Below are 18288 nucleotides of genomic sequence, written 5' to 3'. Positions count from 1 at the left end.
CCACAGAGCTAACATGACTAGCACAAATGGTTACTTTAATTCAAACACTTGAACCACTGAATTAGCTTGCACTAAAAGATTGCACTGACACGACGCGAGCTAGCTGAGTTAATTGTAGTGCTTCGGTGATTAAGGCTTTGATTGTGTGTTCAAATTCCCAGCAGTACCAAATTACCCCAGCTGTGTTCTTGATCAAGACCCTTAGCTTTTAGCTCAGCTGTATTTCATTTCACCTGGAAATGAGCAAACGCACTGCATTATGTGTTATTTAATAGGATGCAATATATTATAATACTTTACTAAAAATATGTTTAGTTGTATAATTTACATTTTACAGTATTTTATCAGCAAAATAAAATTTACAGCCAATTTGTTTTATGATGTGGAAGAGAATGCATTTATAGATCTTACAGGACACCTGGTACTGTATAAGTAAATATTTGAAGGGATGTGAGCAGTTGTGTGTTAAGTCTCTGTACAAGAACTCATCAGTGGGACTGTTGGTGCTGGGATTAAAACTCACCACCTTCTAATCTGTTGCCAAGGCTTTAACCACTGAGCCACCACTGTGAAATCCTATTGTCTTTGATTACCATTGGGAAACTCAAATCATTTACAGATCCGTTGTTGACCTTCACAAGTCAAGTAATGGAAATAAAAATACCTAGGCATTTTATGTTTTCATTATATTCATATGGCAGACAATAGAACAAATCTAAAACTTATAATAATCAGATTTAAAGCCAACATGTCCTTGATTAACTCTTTTTACTAGAGGCCAAAAAAATGCAGTTTGCACCTGCTTTGGCATGCCCTTGTTCAGCATTATATTTCTTATCATGTCATATCACACGCCACAGGTGGGTTTAATGGATCATATAAAAAAGGGCTTTAAGAATTTGTAGTTTTTCAGTGTTTCTGTTTTACTTAGCCCACTGGGGCAATAATTTCATAGAGAAAAGTTCAAAAACAATCATATACATTTTTTCTTTTTTTTTAGAGTAAATGCTGATATCGAACCTATTTCTGCTCTCTGAGACACCCTAAGTACTTGTTCATAAGCGTTTAATATTTGTAGTAAAAGAAGTAAAAACATCTCACATAGAAAGCCTCTAGACAGTGTCCCGATTAAATTTATATCAGACTTGCAGCCATAAAATAATTCAACTCATAGATCCATTTTGCTGTATAAAGGAACTCCAGTGTATTGGTAAAAAGGCTTAAAGCTAAAAAGGCTTGGAAGCTGTTTTGTGGCAAGTGGTCTAAGGGCTATGGTATCATGAATTTTTACTACAGGAACCCAGGATATTTAAGCAATAAAGAAAATAAAAAATTGGTCGACTGTGCTAGGAAGTTAACAATAAATCATAAAAGTATCTTTCAAGATGTAGATGACCTCAAACATAAATTCAGTCAACAAATAGCTGCACAAACACAAAATCAGTATTTTGCAGTGACCAACTCAAAGATGGTCTCCAGATGGCCTTGTTAAAAATTACTGGAAGTTCAGTATGATTATTCTTTCTTTTCTGTTTGGCAGTACGGCTGAAGATGACGCTGGTGTGTCCTACATAAAGTTTAAACATAAAGTTTAAATAGTCTAAATGATTGGCATCATCTGGAATAGAGGTATAATGGGCTTTTGTGGCACTCCAGGCACATTTGAAATAATAGTGCCTGCTTTTCAAGGCAATCTTGACTTCCGGTCAGAGATTTTAATCGGAATCTGTCTTCCTGGTTCTGAATGATTTTTTCTTTGAATGTCAGATTTTCTGCACGTCCTCTTTCCTGCCTGCTGCTTCAGATTAAAATAAGTGACTTGTTTAACGGTGGGTCTTATGATAACTGAAGGCAAATGGCTCCCCTGGGGATGGACATAATCACCTCCAAACCTGCCACTAAACTGAAGTCTTGAACGGCGTCCACTCTGTCACGTGAAACAAACAATGGCAGCTGTGCAATACGGTGTGACGTAGGGACTAGCTCTTTCTGTTCATAAAACATTTTAAAAAAGAGACTGGATTGGCTAGGTTCCTGCCAAATTACTTTTTCTTGCATGAGACCATGATCACATATGGAAGAGATTGGAGCCGAAAACAGTTCACACATGGCCTAATAACCATGCCAGTGTATAAGCAAGAGCTTATTGCCTAGCTTGAGCTCACGAGAGGACACATTCCTGCTCCTCTTCTCCCTGTATTTCTGTCTTTCGTTATGTGATGTCATTATGGCTATTGAAGTTAGAAAGAAATGATTTTTTTTTTTTTTGCTCTAGGCAGCACTACATTGGTCTTTTCCTCCGGAAACATCTTGTTTATGATGACATCCACTTCACTAAGATTTATTTCTCTTTCTCGAACAATTGCACCACCATTATAATTTATGTCTTTGACCAAATCATAGCCTGTCTTTTTTTTTTTTGCTTTCTTGTTTTGTTGCCTGTGTGATCATATACCTTGTACAAAAAGTCAGCTTTAGGTCAAGTGAAGCACGTTTCCATGATTAAAATGCATCCGCTACATTGAGAGGAAGCCCAACCCACAATGGCACCATTTAGAGAAGCGCTCCCTGCATCGCAAATGTAATTCGAATTGACATTTTAGATGTTTATCCTTCAGTCCATGGCATGTTGGTGTATCAAATGTTCTCATGCATACTTTGATTCATGCTAGGTTTAATGAGCTCCAGATGCTCTCAGAGGCCTGGCCTATTTAAAGAGTCATAAACCTGTTTGGAAGTTTTTGTAAAAAAAAAAAAAAAAAAAAAAAAAGGCAGATTTAAAAAAGACAGATTCCAAGCCGTACAGTGCAGAGGATTACTGACATAATGGTGTGGTAATTTGTCTCTGTGGTTATATGCAGTTTTTGTAAGTGTTTACTTGTTAACATTCTTCTGCGTGATTGTTGATGTATGTGTGGAGGGGTGGTTATTAGTCCCAGTGCACAGCGATACAATGCTTGTGGAATTGGAATGATCTTGTGCAGCATCACTTTGGGAGTTGTGTAATGCTTACTTGAGCTGATCACAAAAAAAAAGGAAAAAGAAATAAGAAAGAATAGTGCAAATGAAGTAGAGGTTCAGCAAGCTAAAATATGTGGATTTACCCTCCAGGCCTAGTGCAGATGCTCATTAAAACAGGCAATGCCAATCACTGCTGTGTTTAATAACATTTTAAGAAGATTAACTGAAAGGAGGAATGTTTTGTTCTTTGTAAAAAAAAAAAAAAAAAAAAAAGCCAGGGGGTCTGCGGTTTCTAGGAAACAAAGTGTATATTCCTGCATGCCTTTATTAAATCTATAACAAAGAATTGGCCTTTGCAAGATTTTCACACCTGTGGTGCCAACATAGTGCTTATAACTCCTATTCAGTAGGAATAAAATAAAAAATTAAATTAAATTAAATTAAATTGAATTGAATTAAAACCAACAAATAAATAAATAGATAGATAGATAGATAGATAGATAGATAGATAGATAGATAGATAGATAGATAGATAGATAGATAAATAAATAAATAATGTTAAGTTAAATTATATAAAAAGTTATATACAGCAAATATACATATTTTTAGTTTTGACAGAAACTCTGCATCACTTCCAATTCCTGAAATTGAGAGAAAAAATACAATGTGAGATGTAACAGAACTGAAGTTTTAAATAAAACAAAATAAAATATTTAATATTAAAAAAAAAAAAAACAATCAAAGAGTAGGGTGTGGTATTGCAGTAAGTTTTTAGCATTTGTTGATACAGTATAAGCAGCAGACATCATCAACAGTGTAATTAAGGTAAACAGCGATTAAATGAATAGATATAAAGTGCTGTATACAGTGAATATGAGAAAAAGAATGGAAAAAGAAAAAAGGAATAGAAATAAAGTGCTATTTTACAGTATACTGGATATTAATATATAGTGGAAAGTGGCAAATGTCACACACTGAGCTGATCTTAAGACTGGCTCAGTGCACAATAATGTCTCAGCACAGTGATGAGGTGTTGTACGCTGTGATCTCTGTTGATACAAACAACCTTCTGTACCATTATAATCTACAGCAGAGCTAAACGTGTTTTATACTAGAAGCGATGTGCTTTTTAACCAGTGGGTCATTGAGGGAATGGAGTTAGTGGGACAGTTTATTTACACCTGCATGAAAAACACACCCAATTTTCATTTAGTCTATGTTTCTGTCATATGTTGACATGTTTACTCACCAGCCAGCTCTTCTCTATCATACATGAACTACTAACCACAGAGGGTAAAGGCTAACTCATGCTTCCTCTGATACATGTGAAATCAGCCGACCACTTTTTTGTTGTTTTTTTTTTTTTAATTGTTGCTCATGCTGCATCACAGAGCAGCATAACATACTCGGAGGAAAGTGTTATCTGCCATCTTCTGTATACATGAGCACACACCCATTAGGAATTTGAGAAGAACAACCTCTTACACTCAATACACAAAATAACATTCTACATATGCTGTATCTCCATCATTTGTAGGCTTTAGCATTGAGAAGTTGGTGTTGAATCTATAATAAACTCAGATGATTAGCTAATTTATAAGTTAAGTTGTATACAGTTGTACGATTGAGGGCCTCACTCAAGGGCCCAGCCATGGCAGCTTGGTGGACTTGGGATTCGAACTCACAACCTTCATAACCATGACCACTAATCGTTCTGTAAATGCAATTGAAAAAACACCCACAATTGGCTAATGTCACTGTGACTGACAAGGGAGAGAGTGTATCACATCCCTCCCACCCAGAGGAATTTAAACAAGTTTGTAATGAGTAGACTGAATGATGTGGAGTGAACAATGTGGAGTTTAGTCCATTTATTAGATTCATTAGATTTATTAACATAAATCAATTACGTTGTGATCTCATGAGGATGTTGGTACTGATAGGGACTACATTAATACTATAGTGTTAAATGTATGTGATTAAAACAAAGAATAAGGCAGTCGTAATATCTGCAAATATTGCAAAACACCAGTATTATGGGTTTGATTCTCAGCTCAGGTAAGAGCTCAGTGTCTGATTTTATTCAGGGCTTTGAAAATACCTGATCGAATCATGTTGGGTGTTTGGAATTAATTATATTCGTGTTACTCCTTTCAATCATGTGGAACTGATTCACACATGTGAATTAAATAAATTCATTGAGATTTTTTTCAGTAAACCAATAAAATGAGTGTACAAGTGTGTTTGGATGATTCCTGGCTGACCAAGAACTCACACAAGGCTGGTTTATATAGAAGATCAGAAAAGCGCTGAAGCAAAAACATCTGGCGCACCTCTGCAGTGGTTGTCCGATAGCACAGTAGAAATGATGGATTATTGGTGGGAGTTTTGACTTTAATGATGTACAGATACAGCATATCCTGCTGCATAGCAGAAATCATGATGTCTTCAACCTTTACAAGAGCCCTGGACACCGAGCTACAAAACTAGACTTAGTACCAAATGTAACAAGTATGAATGTTCTTTCTTATATGCAGCCCACTTATTTTCCAATTCTGTGCATATCTTGGTCTCATCTGACTTTAACACGTTTCCAGTTCTGACAATTCATGAAGTTTAGGTGCTGTATTTTGTGGGTTGATCTCAGGACAACTTTAATCATCTAATAAACATCATCTAAACATCTAATAGCTACAGTAATATCTAAATACAACACGTTAAGAAAACCAATTCATACTTCCATCTTGTGCATGGGAGCAATATTCACTACATTACATCACATCTATATAATATGTACATAATATTAAATAATACAAACCCTATACACGCTTTAATCTAAAGCAGAGCCTGTAATTAGGGCAGCATTTACAAGACAGTGTGCAAAGAAAATAGACTTTCTTAAAAATAACAAACATGGAAAGAATGTACGCTTTGATGATTTGCATGAGTATTTATCCAGTTTTTCTTCTGAATTCGCTGTGGAGAATTTGTTCCTGGAGCGTCTGTGGTTGGATATAGCTGTCTTTTTCTTTCCATCACCAGTGTTTTTGTGTGACTAGGCTCTTGCACCAGGTACTGACAAAAAAAGAGAGAGAGAGAGAGAGAGAGAGAGAGAGAGAGAGAGAGCGCAAGAGAGCAAGCAATACAGGAATTCTGTCTCTTACTTCCTGAGTCCAAATGAAACACAGCTGTTTTACATGCATTGATGTGAACCTCAGCATTCTTTCCCTCTCTCCTCTCTGACTTTATCCTTCTTCCCCTTTCCCCCCATACCCCTCTGTGCCTTCTATGTCTCCACCACCTCCTCCACACATCTCTTTCACAATGCTTTCTTCTTTCATCAGACTCCATCAACAACATAAAATGTAGAATGTTTATGACTCCCACCTGCAGTGTATTGCCTTTATTGCTTTAGTCACAGTTCTGAGTTTTTGGCCAGTAAGAGAATTGTGATTTCTCTCAAACTTGTTCGCTGTCAGTTAAGCCACAGACAGCATCATGTTAAGTGCTGCCATACCTTAACCACAAACAGGAAGCTCTAGTATTTATTTACTCTTTGAGAATTTCCTGGCTCAGACCCTGCAGTTAGGGGCACTTCAGCTGATAGACACATCTGGCTTCCTTATAGCCTTTATTTAATGAGCAAGGCAGTTTATTATACCTAAACTGAGCTGCGTGTTGACCTCAGAGACGATCCGAAGTGCATCAACACTAACGTCTAACAGAAGCACATACTCATACCTGATTGGACAAGGCGTATGAACGTCACAATATGTTTTTCGGTCTGGCTTCTAGTTAACCTGCCAGTGTTATTACAGTGAGTGCTTTCTTCTGAATATATATGTTAATGATACAGCTTATCTAAAATCTACATCATATCTAAAAATAAATAAATAAATAAATAAATAAATAAATAAATAAATAAATAAATAAAAAATACAAAACTCCTCGCTAGAAAATGTATTTATTATTCAGTTTTACTGTGTACATCATCCACCTCTCTGTTTCCTCAGACTCCCAGAAAGACACATGCTTTAGCCAATCAGCAACGAGGATGTCCCCTTTCTGTTTTGAGTTAACGTTGATGTGGTTTTGATTTTGCTGATGTGTTTTCACATTTTGTTGTAGTGTTTTTGGTTGGCTGTTATGTTTTAATTTGGGTGTTTTGTTTTATTCAGTTTGCTCTTGCATTTTCCGATTTGCTGTTATGATTTTGCTACATTAATGTGGTTTGCATGTTGTGTCAATCTAGAACCGTGAGCCAGATGAAGAATTGGACGTTTAAACAAAAAGTTAGAAGTATTTCTGTATACGTCAGAATAACTTCAGACAGCAGTGTGTTGTTCAGAAGACTGAGTTATGCCCCAGATCAAAGGATGCTGAGAGAGTGGATGGCATCTCTGGGAAAATACTTTTCATTCAGTGGAACAAACAGGGCTGTAAATACATAAAGGGCAGTGCAGTGTTTTCCGTAAAGCTCTTGTGTTTCCGTCCTGTTTAGGGACAGTGCTTGTTTATGTGTTGATGTTAAACTTGAGCTCCTACATGATAAGATCTTAAAGGGGAGTGTTCATCCCCCCACATAGAGACCACCTTACAGAGGACTTAATGTGAGCAGGGCCACTGGGGGCCGCAGTTACCACATCCGGGGCCCTTTGAGGCACTGTTTACACAGATGTTTGAGTCCAGAGATGTGACCTGCCCTCTTCATCCCCTTCATCTCCCTCCTGGGGCTCTTATTAGAGGACAACCTAGATGCCAGGGCTGCCACTGTGACCATCTGCTGATGAAGGCTCACATTCTGATCAAATTGGTAGAGGGGGGAGAATGTTAGGTCAGCTGTGGAATGTCTAAATGTATTGTGGTTGTGAATGTTTATTTGATGAAGCCTGACCACATCAGCTTTAGATCCACATGACTCCTCCCCTGCCTCCACAGACTGACTCTGCTGACTCTGCTGAGTGTTGTTGTTGTTGTGCGGCTGCTGAAGCGTGAACTTACCAGTGGATTTTGACGTTGCCCCATGATTCACATGTAATAAAAAACTAGATACACAGGACACCAAAAGTCTAAGCTCCTTATGATTTTGATTCAGCGGTTACAAACCTTTTTTTATTTGGTTTCTATGTATTAATCATTATACTACAGCGATAATGAATGGACAGGTTTGTTCGGTCAGAAAGTGTTCTTTTATTTTCTCTAACAGCATTTCAAGATTTAAAGTAATGCACTTTTACTAATATATTATGATTTTTATAGTAAAACATTGGCTTGTATGGCGAAAAGGCCACATAGACACCTGTGTAATCTTTGACATGGTGAAACTGTCTGTCAGGAAACCTGAAAGTCTTCAGGCTGGAGCACTTTGTGGTTTCTTGGGTTTCTTTTAATATTAACATCAAGTTGGAGAATAAAGAGAAGCTAGTGATGGAACGACTTTTTATATGTGATATATCTGAAGTGATAATAGGAACTAATTTGCTGATTAAATGTAATGCTATCTAATGAAATGTAAGTATAAATTAATTGAATGTAAATCATCTCATTCTTTAATAAAAAAAATTGACATATCGTCTCTGTCAGGCGGAATCCTCGTATCTCCAAAAGCGTTATTTTTCAGCAAATGAAAAAAACGCCGTACCTTATCTGCAGTGCACAGGGTTTAGTCCGCGTTGCAGTGGATTGTCTTGCGCTAAATTCCTGTCCTCAGACGAGCACCAGAACTAGCGGGGGTCAAGATTTTTTTTCTTTGAGCCCAGTGTTTTGAAGACATTTACCTCAGAAGACGTGTTGATTCGTTGCGACTCTTATTAAGGAGAAATATGCCGCGAAGCTCTCCTGCGGAGTGAGGAAGAGGTGGACAGCTGAAGTGTCCAATGGGGTTATGAGATTTACGCTCAAGCTATTTTCAAGACTTTAGATTGGTTAATAACTTGTAAAAATAACACACCCACGTGGGGACTGACCAATAGCATCGATATGTGAAAAAATATGAAAATGACAAAATTTGGACATACGAGGTTTCCGCCCGACAGCGACGATATGCTCGTAAGTCACTCTGGTTTGAAAGGAATTAAAAATTCAGACATGATTTTATTGAAAAACAAAAGCTATCGTCAGCATTTTCTCATCCCTAGCATCATGAGTGTAAAGACTGAGTGATGATACACAGAGAGTCCATTTATTTGTCAGTAGACCTACTGAAAAAATACATTATTTCTTTTGATCATAATTGTTAAGAAGCTGTGAACATTATTGGGAAATTCTCTGCTTTGGTAGTTCATCTTTCAGATGATTCTCCGTTATTAAACTTTCCAAATAAAGGAAGTTGAGATAAGGGTTATGCTGACTTTTTAGATTTTGTAACAATGAATTTTTTGTCATGCAGTAAAGAAATGTTTTAAACTTTGCAGAACTGAAAGTAATACAGATTTCCATAAAATGAGCATTTTCTTCTCTATTGTTTTCCAGTACTGTGAATCTGAGATGACTTGCTTTTTTTTTTTTCACAGGTATCCAGGAGGGAAACGAATGTACTAAATGCAAAAACGACTGGGCCCTGAGGGCAGCCATTGCTCTCCTGTATGTCCTGTGTGCACTGCTCACTATAGCTGTGGCTGTATTAGGATACAAAGGTATGGACAGGGTTTTTATATAATGGATTTGTATAGATTACTACAGTACAGGTTATACTGAAAAATATATAAGTTACACACAATCCACTTTAACAGTATTAAAGCAGCGAGGCCAATTCTGTTATTTTTGCTAGAAAACATAAGACATTTAGCTTTGGGATCAGAAGATGAATATGAGATGATAGATCGGAATTTCAGCATCACTTCCTGATATTCATATCTAAATGTGTTAGACCTTAGACCAATCTTTGGTGGTGATTTAAAGTAAATTAAAGGAATTAATAGTTAATATTTGATTGCATGTCCCTTGTTGGCAAAACCTGCATCAGGCCAGAGACCCACTGACAACACCAAACTGTTGTATTCTTCTATTGTGATGCTTTTCCAGGCTTGTACCACAACTTCTTTCAGTTCTTGTTTGTAATGTGAGGTTTCTCCATTCTGTCTTCTCTTTAAGAAAGGAAATGTTGCGCAATTGGGTTAAGCTTTGGTGACTGACTTGTCATAAACCTTCCTTATGTTCATAATTTTTTTCCTTCTCACGATGTTCTTCCCAATTAGACTGGATTCATTTCTCTGTAAACTGGGAGACAGAATGTTTCTGTAGATTTCTGAATTCACCAGGTTTGAACCCTGATTCTCTGATCAACAACCCACAGTCTTAAAATCTGATGCCCTTACTTCCAGAAGCAGCCATGCAAGCCCAAGCTAAAGGAACTGCCTCCTTCATTTTTTCCTCACTTTGACCTTTCTATCACTTTGGAACAGGTTAATCCTGGTGATAGAACATTTGTGGACCATCTCTGAATTTCTTTGCGAATTCCAATCTGACTTTCTCATTCTTATTGCTGATGAGTGGTTTACATTTTGTAACATGGCCTCTAAATTTCTGCTTTGTAAGTCTTCTTTGGACAGCGGACTGTAATATCTTCACCTCTGCCTTGTGGAGGTTGATGGTGATGTTGTTTTGGGTTTTTTTCCTTACAGCTCTCACAATCTTTCCCTCATTATCTGCTGTTGTTTTGTTTGGCCGTATTGGCAATACCCGAAGCTTGTGCAATGACTGATTTATTTTTCTCTCTTTTCTCAGCTTTAAAACTACTTGCTTTTCTCCTAAAATCAGCTCTCAGGTCTTTATATTGGTATATCATTTTTAACAGATTGGGCACGGTGGCTTAGTGGTTAGCACGTTCGACTCACACCTCCAGGGTCGGGGTTCGATTCCCCCCTCCACCTTGTGTGTGTGGAGTTTGCATGTTCTCCCCGTGCCTCGGGGGTTTCCTCCGGGTACTCCGGTTTCCTCCCCCGGTCCAAAGACATGCATGGTATTTTGATTGGAATCTCTGGAAAATTGTCCCTAGTGTGTGATTGTGTGAGTGAATGAGAGTGTGTGTGTCCCCTGCGATGGGTTGGCACTCCGTCCAGGGTGTATCCTGCCTTGATGCCCGATGACGCCTGAGATAGGCACAGGCTCCCCGTGACCCGAAGTAGTTCGGATAAGCGGTAGAAGATGAATGAATGAATTTTTAACAGAGAAACCCAGCACTAAGATCAAGAGTAGACAATCAGCGCTATTAAAGAAAAGAAAAGATTTTTTTTAAACATTCCAACATAAAAAAAGGGATGTGGTACTGTAGCTTTAGGGTGACCAGAAGGTCATGAGTTCAAATCCATGAAATGTCTGCTGTTGGGCCCTTGAGCAACACCCTTCACCCTTAGTTGTACAAAAAAAAAAAAAAAGAGTGTCTGCAAAATGCTGTAAGTCTAATTAACAGGAAACGAAAGCTGACGTCCTGATCTATCATCCCATGTTCCTCTTTTGGTCTTGCAAATGTATTTGGTGTACTGTATAATAAAAAACAATTCATTATCCTTGCACCTCTAATACTTTACAGTTCATTATTCTCGTCAAGAAAATGTAGCTGAATTATACACAACAACAGTAAGTTGAATTGAATACAGTTACATTAATGTATGATGTATCTAGGATTGATTAATGTTCAGGCAAAACAAAGACTTCTGTCTAAACATTTTGATTGTTTAGTCTATAAACAGCTGAGAATTGTTAAAACCTTTCCACTGTTTGTCAGATTATTTGTCTTACACCGACATATTTTTTTATAAACATTATCTTTACGACCTTTATTCTAGTGACATTTCTACTTTTTGTAAGCTTCAAATGTTGTGAAATACATTTGAGAATCATGTAAATAATAAATTTTAAGGACTGCTATTAACCATGGCTTCAAGACATAAGGGTTTGAATTGAGTATCTTCCAAAACTCCCCCTGGACTTAAAACAGCTGTGAACATCTTGAAGGTTTGAGATGATTCAATCTAAACAGCGTTCAGTACAAAACTATTCAAGGAATTGTTTCAGCGATAAAAGCATTTTCTATTGGAGTTCCTCCTGAAACCTAAATCAGAATAGTTATGTTGGCCAGAAGAAAATACAAGAAAACAACATTAGTTGTTTATAGTTTGTAGAATATAAACCTGTTCCTATTGCACGGTTTCTGTGGTGTTGTTTCTGAATTTAATGCCATTAAATATTTGTCCAGCAAAACAAACAAGAAAAAACTGCTAGTAAATTCCATTTAAACAAAATATTATAAGATTCTTATGAGATGCCAGTCGAGGGTCTTTTGTTTTCTTCTGTGAATATCATTTTGGTGGCCTTTGATCCAGTCAAGACCCGATTTGGTGGTCAGACATGAGGCACTTCAAATCAGTCCCATATAACTGTTGCTTATTATTCGTGACTTGAATCTCCACTCGCTTTCCTGAAGACTGGGATGTAATCAGTATATCAGTAGTTTAAATACTTATAAATAATATCCTTTGTTAAAATTGTTCTTGAATAACCATGAGAATCTGATGATGGTGTGCTTAAAACACCAGATTGACTAAAAGACTTTTTGACTTCAGTCAGAATATAAATCAGAGTGTTTCGTCAATACAATTTGGCCCTGTGCTGCTGACGATAGAGGTGAAGATGGAGACAGACAGCAAGACAGCTTTGGCCTCCCACTGATGGACTCCCAGTGAGAGGTCGAACAAACAAGCCTTTGAAATGAACCTCCATGTTCAATGCATGTTATTGCTTTGTGTTTGGTTAAGTGTTGTGTGGAATTACAACATTTAATTATTATTATTATTTATTTTATTTTATTTTATTTTGCAAAGCTTTCCGTTTTATGGAAGATGAGAAAACAAGAGTAAATGAACTGATGATGAGTCACTGCTCTCTTTTCTGAAGTTTACTAAACTGGTATATAAACTGTGCACTAGTTTAAGAAAAAAATAAGTAATTAGAATGAGTCTTGACCTGTAAACACAGGAAACTGAACTGTTGTTTCTCTTAAACTTACGCTGTTTATGCAATCCTGTGTAATATAAGCAAAGGATGAATGTTGCACCCTCTAGTGGTGAAGGAGATGTCTGCAAACATTTATTTATTTATTTATTTATTTATACTAATTACTAGTAACCAAGTTAATCATTAAAGCTGACTAAGATGGTTGAGACCAAGACAGGTGGCATAAATGTCTTATACCATTTTGAAATTTATTAATGAACAAATAAAACATGAACAAATGTCCCTGTTGTTGCTTAAGGTATAGCATTTCTAAACTCTCACCAGCCTTTCTGTATTCTGTCAACACACAAGTAATTAAAGCTCTTCATGTCACAGCAGAAAACAGAAACAGAATAGAACAGAAAACAGAAAACTTCTCATTAATAAAAAAGACATTTTTATTTCTTAGCCCTTTCTAGCACTACACTTATGTCCCATTTTGGGGGTTAAAACTGATAAATTTATATAACATATTATTTTTAATCAGTAAAAAATTAAAAATGAATAATTTTATATTTTTGCAATTCTGTAGAATAGTCAAGGGTGTTTTGTTTCTGTACTGTATGTAGAGTATCATGATTTGTTTAGTGTTTAGTTGCTGGAAAGAGGAGGGTTGTGAGCCCCCTGCTGGACAAACACTTCATTTCTATCCATTCTATTTCTATTATATAAAACAGACAGCACAAATAAAGCTTTTAAATAGTATACAACTTTCACAGTAAAAATAATAAAATATAAACCTAAATATAAAAGTCTAGGTAAAGAAAAATACTTATGACAAACTTAAAATTTGTGTCTCCTTTTACGTAAGACCACTACTGTCATGTGTGACATCACAAATAAATTTAAAAGCATGGCCTATGGTAAAAAGAATTATAAAAGAACATGTTTAAGTCTGTTTATTATTAGCTTTAGATTATGTTTAGCATCTGCAATATGGGTTTCTGTGAAAGAGCTGATACTATTAAAACAATAGCATATTGGAACTAGATTTGTAAAGTTCGTCGCAACAAACTTTGATGTTGGATTTGACAAGGCAAGTATTCGCAAAGGCCGGTGCTTGTTGGAGGCAAGTGGACATAAGGGTCAGTGTTACTTTTGGAGGCAGGTGGACACTAAACTTGTGAAATCTAGTGGAGCGCTAGGGTGCCAAAACATTTGGAGGCAAGTGGAGACGAGCATGTGATGTCATCCGAAAACCTGTGACGCAATTCCCCTCCTTGGGCTGAGTGTTTGGATATGTCACATGCAAATTTTTTATTTTCACGTGACATCGCGTGACATCACGTGAGGTCATCAGAATACCCGTGAGGAAGTTTTCATCATTGTTCTGAGTGTTTTGATATGTCACATGTCCATGTTGTAAAAAGTTTTTTGATTTTGCATATATTGGGGGCGGAGCTGCGGCACAACCGAAAGGCCAGTCGATACACCAATTTAAAACTTTGTTCAGAGTATCACCCTAAAGGAGCTGGCAGAGTTTGGTGTAGATAGTTCGAAAGCTTGCCGAGTTAAAAACCTCCAAATTTTATAATGGGAGTCTATGGGAAAAAAGGCCATTTTGAGACCCGGTACGGGAAGTACTGGTACTCAGATCGCTTAGAAAAGTAATAGCAACAAACTTCAGACCAGGGTCTACAACATATCCGAATTTGGTGCATGTGGCTCGAAAGCCCTAGGAGGAGTTACTCTTGATAAATTTTTGTCTAAGCTTAAATAGGAAAACAGAATGTTGGCTTCTACAAAGCCAACATAATAAAGATTTGTAAAGTTCGTCACGACAACTTTGATGTTGGCTTTGACGATGCAAGTATTCGCAAAGGCCGGTGCTTTTTGGTGGCGAGTGGACATAATGGACAGTGTTCCTTTTGGAAGCAAGTAAACAGAAAGCTAGGGTGCCAAAACATTTGGAGGTAAGTGGAGACGAGCATGTGACATCATCAGAATACCCGTGAGGAAGTTCTCCTTATTGTTCTCAGTGTTTTGATGTCACATGTCCATGTTGTAAAAAGTTTTTTGATTTTGCATATATTGTAAATTTTTGTCTAAGCTTAAATAGGAAAACAGAATGTTGGCTTCTACAAAGCCAACATAATAATACTGGACAATAGTGCTTATGTCAGAGACATGCCACCAGAGCCGATCGGCCCCATACGCTCACTACGCAAGTTGCGTAGGGCCCCGCAAATTACGCAAGGCCCCGCCTCCCCCTGCCGCATTTTACAGCGCGTGTTAATGTTTACTGTATAGATGACAATATGAAACGGAGCTATCCATCTGGCCATGGAAAGAGAAAAAAGAAACAAAATGAGAGTGAAATGCGAGAACAGCAATCAGGTAAACTTGTGTTCTCTTCAAGTTTGATGTCAGCAAGAGCAAATAACAGTAAAGTTAAGTTGATGTGATTCTGTCTCTAGTCTCTATCTGACTAGCTAAATTAGCTGTGCAGTGCTGCCAGTGCAAGTGTGAATGTGTGGCAAATGGTTTACATGGCTCACGGGTCAGGTAGGAGGGCCCTTTAGCAGAATTTTGCTTAGGGCCCCAGGGAGGTCAGGATCGGCTCTGCATGCCACACTGTGGTATAAATCAGAATCATTTATTAAATTAGGAAATACATTTAATCAAAGAAAGATCTCCAAATTCTGACAGTGTGTCCATGTAGTAGAGAAATGTAAGAACAGAAGAAGAGTGGTTTAAGAACGATGTTTCTTTAAGCAGTAGCATTTAAACCATAGTGGTGGTGATGAAGAAACTGACTGGGAACACCAATGCATTCTAGAAGACACCCAGACACCCAGAGCTTGACCGATTAATGGCTACTCCGCATTCCAGAGGAAATTAAATGTCATGCATTTGCTGTGTGACTGTGCATACAGAATGGTACTCATTCCAATTGTGTTGTATGCTGTGTATGTGTGTAATTGGCAGTTATTAAAAAAATAATTTACCTTATACGATGCATTACATCGTATGCCTGATTTGTAAGCCTGACTGGTGGATGGTAAACTGAATCAATTTCCGAACATTCGTTGCTGTCATAGTCAATCATTCTTTACAATCAAGGTTTCATTTTTGTTGCTGATAAATGTACTTGTGTAAAGTGCTTTCATTCTTTGGTCTTTTTAAACATTATGACTTAAAAAGTAATGTGCACAGTGAAATCATAAAAATCACCCAAGCATGGAGAACACAGAACACACAATAAATTACTGGCTGTCTTTTGGCTCAATTTGTGCCTTGGGGTTTAATCAGCAACTCTAAATCCACAGCAGGTTTGATTCTCATTGCAAACTCTCATAGTAGTCAAAACGAATAAACTAGAGATAGGACTCTCGAGTTGGCTAAAGTAGGTAGACAACCACCGGACTATTTCGGTTGGATCCGGACTGCGTAGGTATAGTGATTGCTGTGTTCTTGCTCACCAAAACAGACCACACCAAAAAAGGAAAATATACCCGATTCTGAACAGACCAACTGTTGAAAACTGTGTGGTTCAAACTATTCTGAACCAAGAAGAACCAACACTCAAAGGTGTTATAGGTTTGACAGGAAGGAAGGCTGGTGTTTAAAGTCATTCTGTATCTTTAGTGAAATGTTTCTTATTAAAATTCCAATGTAAAAATACGGGGGCACGGTGGCTTAGTGGTGAGCATGTTTGCCTCACACCTCCAGGGTCAGGGTTCGATTCCCGCCTCCACCTTGTGTGTGTGGAGTTTGCATGTTCTCCCCGTGCCTCGGGGGTTTCCTCTGGGTACTCCTCCCCCAGTCCAAAGACATGCATGGTAGGTTGATTGGCATCTCTGGAAAATTGTCCCTAGTGTGTGAATGCATGAGTGAATGAGTGTGTGTGTGTGTGTGTGCCCTGCGATGGGTTGGCACTCCATCAGTTTGTTCCTCTGTTAGATGAGTATTTTACTCTATTATATTTATTTATAGTGAGCGTAATAACTCACTAATAACCCACAGCATACTGTAGTGTTTATGGTGTTTCTATAAATGTCCTTTTTGTGGGTTTCTCAGTGGTCCAAAGGATGGATGATGTGACTGAGGGGATGGAGACATACGAAGGCAAAATATCTGCTGTAGAGACAGACTTGAAAAAGCTCGGTGAGTTCTATCTAAAGACATACCATAACATTGCTAAATTTATATTTATAAAGTGCTTAAATTCAGTGCAATTAAAGTTTATTGTGTTTAATTTAATTTAATATTTCTATTCAGATGATCAAACAGGAGAGAATTCAGAGAATGCCACAAGTGAAATCCTATCATTCAAGGCAGAAATTCAGACATTGCAGAGCCAACTTAATGATGTTGCCCTTAGAGCATCTAACAACAAGGCAGCTTTAGATGAGCTACGGGTTTTAGGTGAGGATATGCAAAGTGGCCATGTATCACTGAGAGACCTTCTAGAGAGCAATACCAACACCATCCTCACTGTCAACCGTACACTAACCACATACAACAGCCTGATTGGTAGACTGAAGTCAGATACGGAACGGCTCCAATCAGATCTTCACGTACAGACAGGGGAGCAGAGTCGATCCACCCACAGCCTTAATGTTCTTAACTTCACCCAGAACCAACAAAGAACTCTGATCAGCTCCCTCCAGAGTTCAGTGGAGGATACCAGTCAGGCAGTTCAGAAGCTCAAGAATGACTACCAGAATCTACAGCAGGTGGCCAGGCAGACAAAGGCAGATTCTGATTGGCTCAGAGAAAAAGTGCAGAACCTCCAGCTGCTGACTACTAACAACTCAGCACTGGTCCGTTCCAACAGTGATGCACTTGAAGAAATAGCATCGCAGCTCAGTTCACTGTCTGAGCAGTATCAAAATGCCTCAGCTATTACAGAGAATCATGACCAGAATCTGCGTGAGCTCATGGATCATCAGCGTGATCATGACAATGCCACCACCAACAGGTTTGATGCTTTGGAGACACGCCTGGATCGCAACGAGGAGGACATGGACCGCGTCACAGGGAACATGACCGTTGCTACACAGCTACTAGGATCCATCAACACTGACTTGAATGGTCTTCGGACCTGTTCCGAGACAGTGATGAGGCACTCAGACCTGCTGCTGGCCCTAAACAGCAGCATTGTGGAAGCCAGGGCAGATGGCACTGAGCTCAAAACCCAGCAAGAAGAGCTTGCTGCCAGGCTCGACAAAGAAGTGAGCAGCCTCTCCATAGTCATGGAAGAAATGAAACTGGTGGACAGCAAGCACTCCCAGCTCATAACCAACTTCACCATCCTTCAAGGTGGCGGTTAGACATTTTAAAGGTTTGAATATTGGCTTGAGGGATTGTAAAGGAATGAACTAATGGAAC

The 18288-nt window shown here is 38.0% G+C and overlaps 1 protein-coding gene across 1 annotated transcript in view; it reads left to right on the top strand.

The window, feature by feature from the left end:
- LOC132848455 (collectin-12-like) overlaps nucleotides 1-18288 on the top strand; it is a 51534-nt gene that overhangs the window by 10526 nt on the left and 22720 nt on the right. The window contains exons 3-5 of the mRNA XM_060874171.1: nucleotides 9474-9596; nucleotides 16975-17061; nucleotides 17176-18219. Of these exons, the coding sequence (XP_060730154.1) occupies nucleotides 9474-9596; nucleotides 16975-17061; nucleotides 17176-18219 (1254 nt within the window). The remainder of the gene's footprint in view (nucleotides 1-9473; nucleotides 9597-16974; nucleotides 17062-17175; nucleotides 18220-18288) is intronic.

This window comes from Tachysurus vachellii, chromosome 7, assembly GCF_030014155.1.
Source record: "Tachysurus vachellii isolate PV-2020 chromosome 7, HZAU_Pvac_v1, whole genome shotgun sequence".
NCBI classification, from domain to species: Eukaryota; Metazoa; Chordata; class Actinopteri; order Siluriformes; family Bagridae; genus Tachysurus; species Tachysurus vachellii.
The sequence above is the reverse complement of the archived record's forward strand: the minus strand, read 5'-3'. Positions and strand labels throughout refer to the sequence as shown.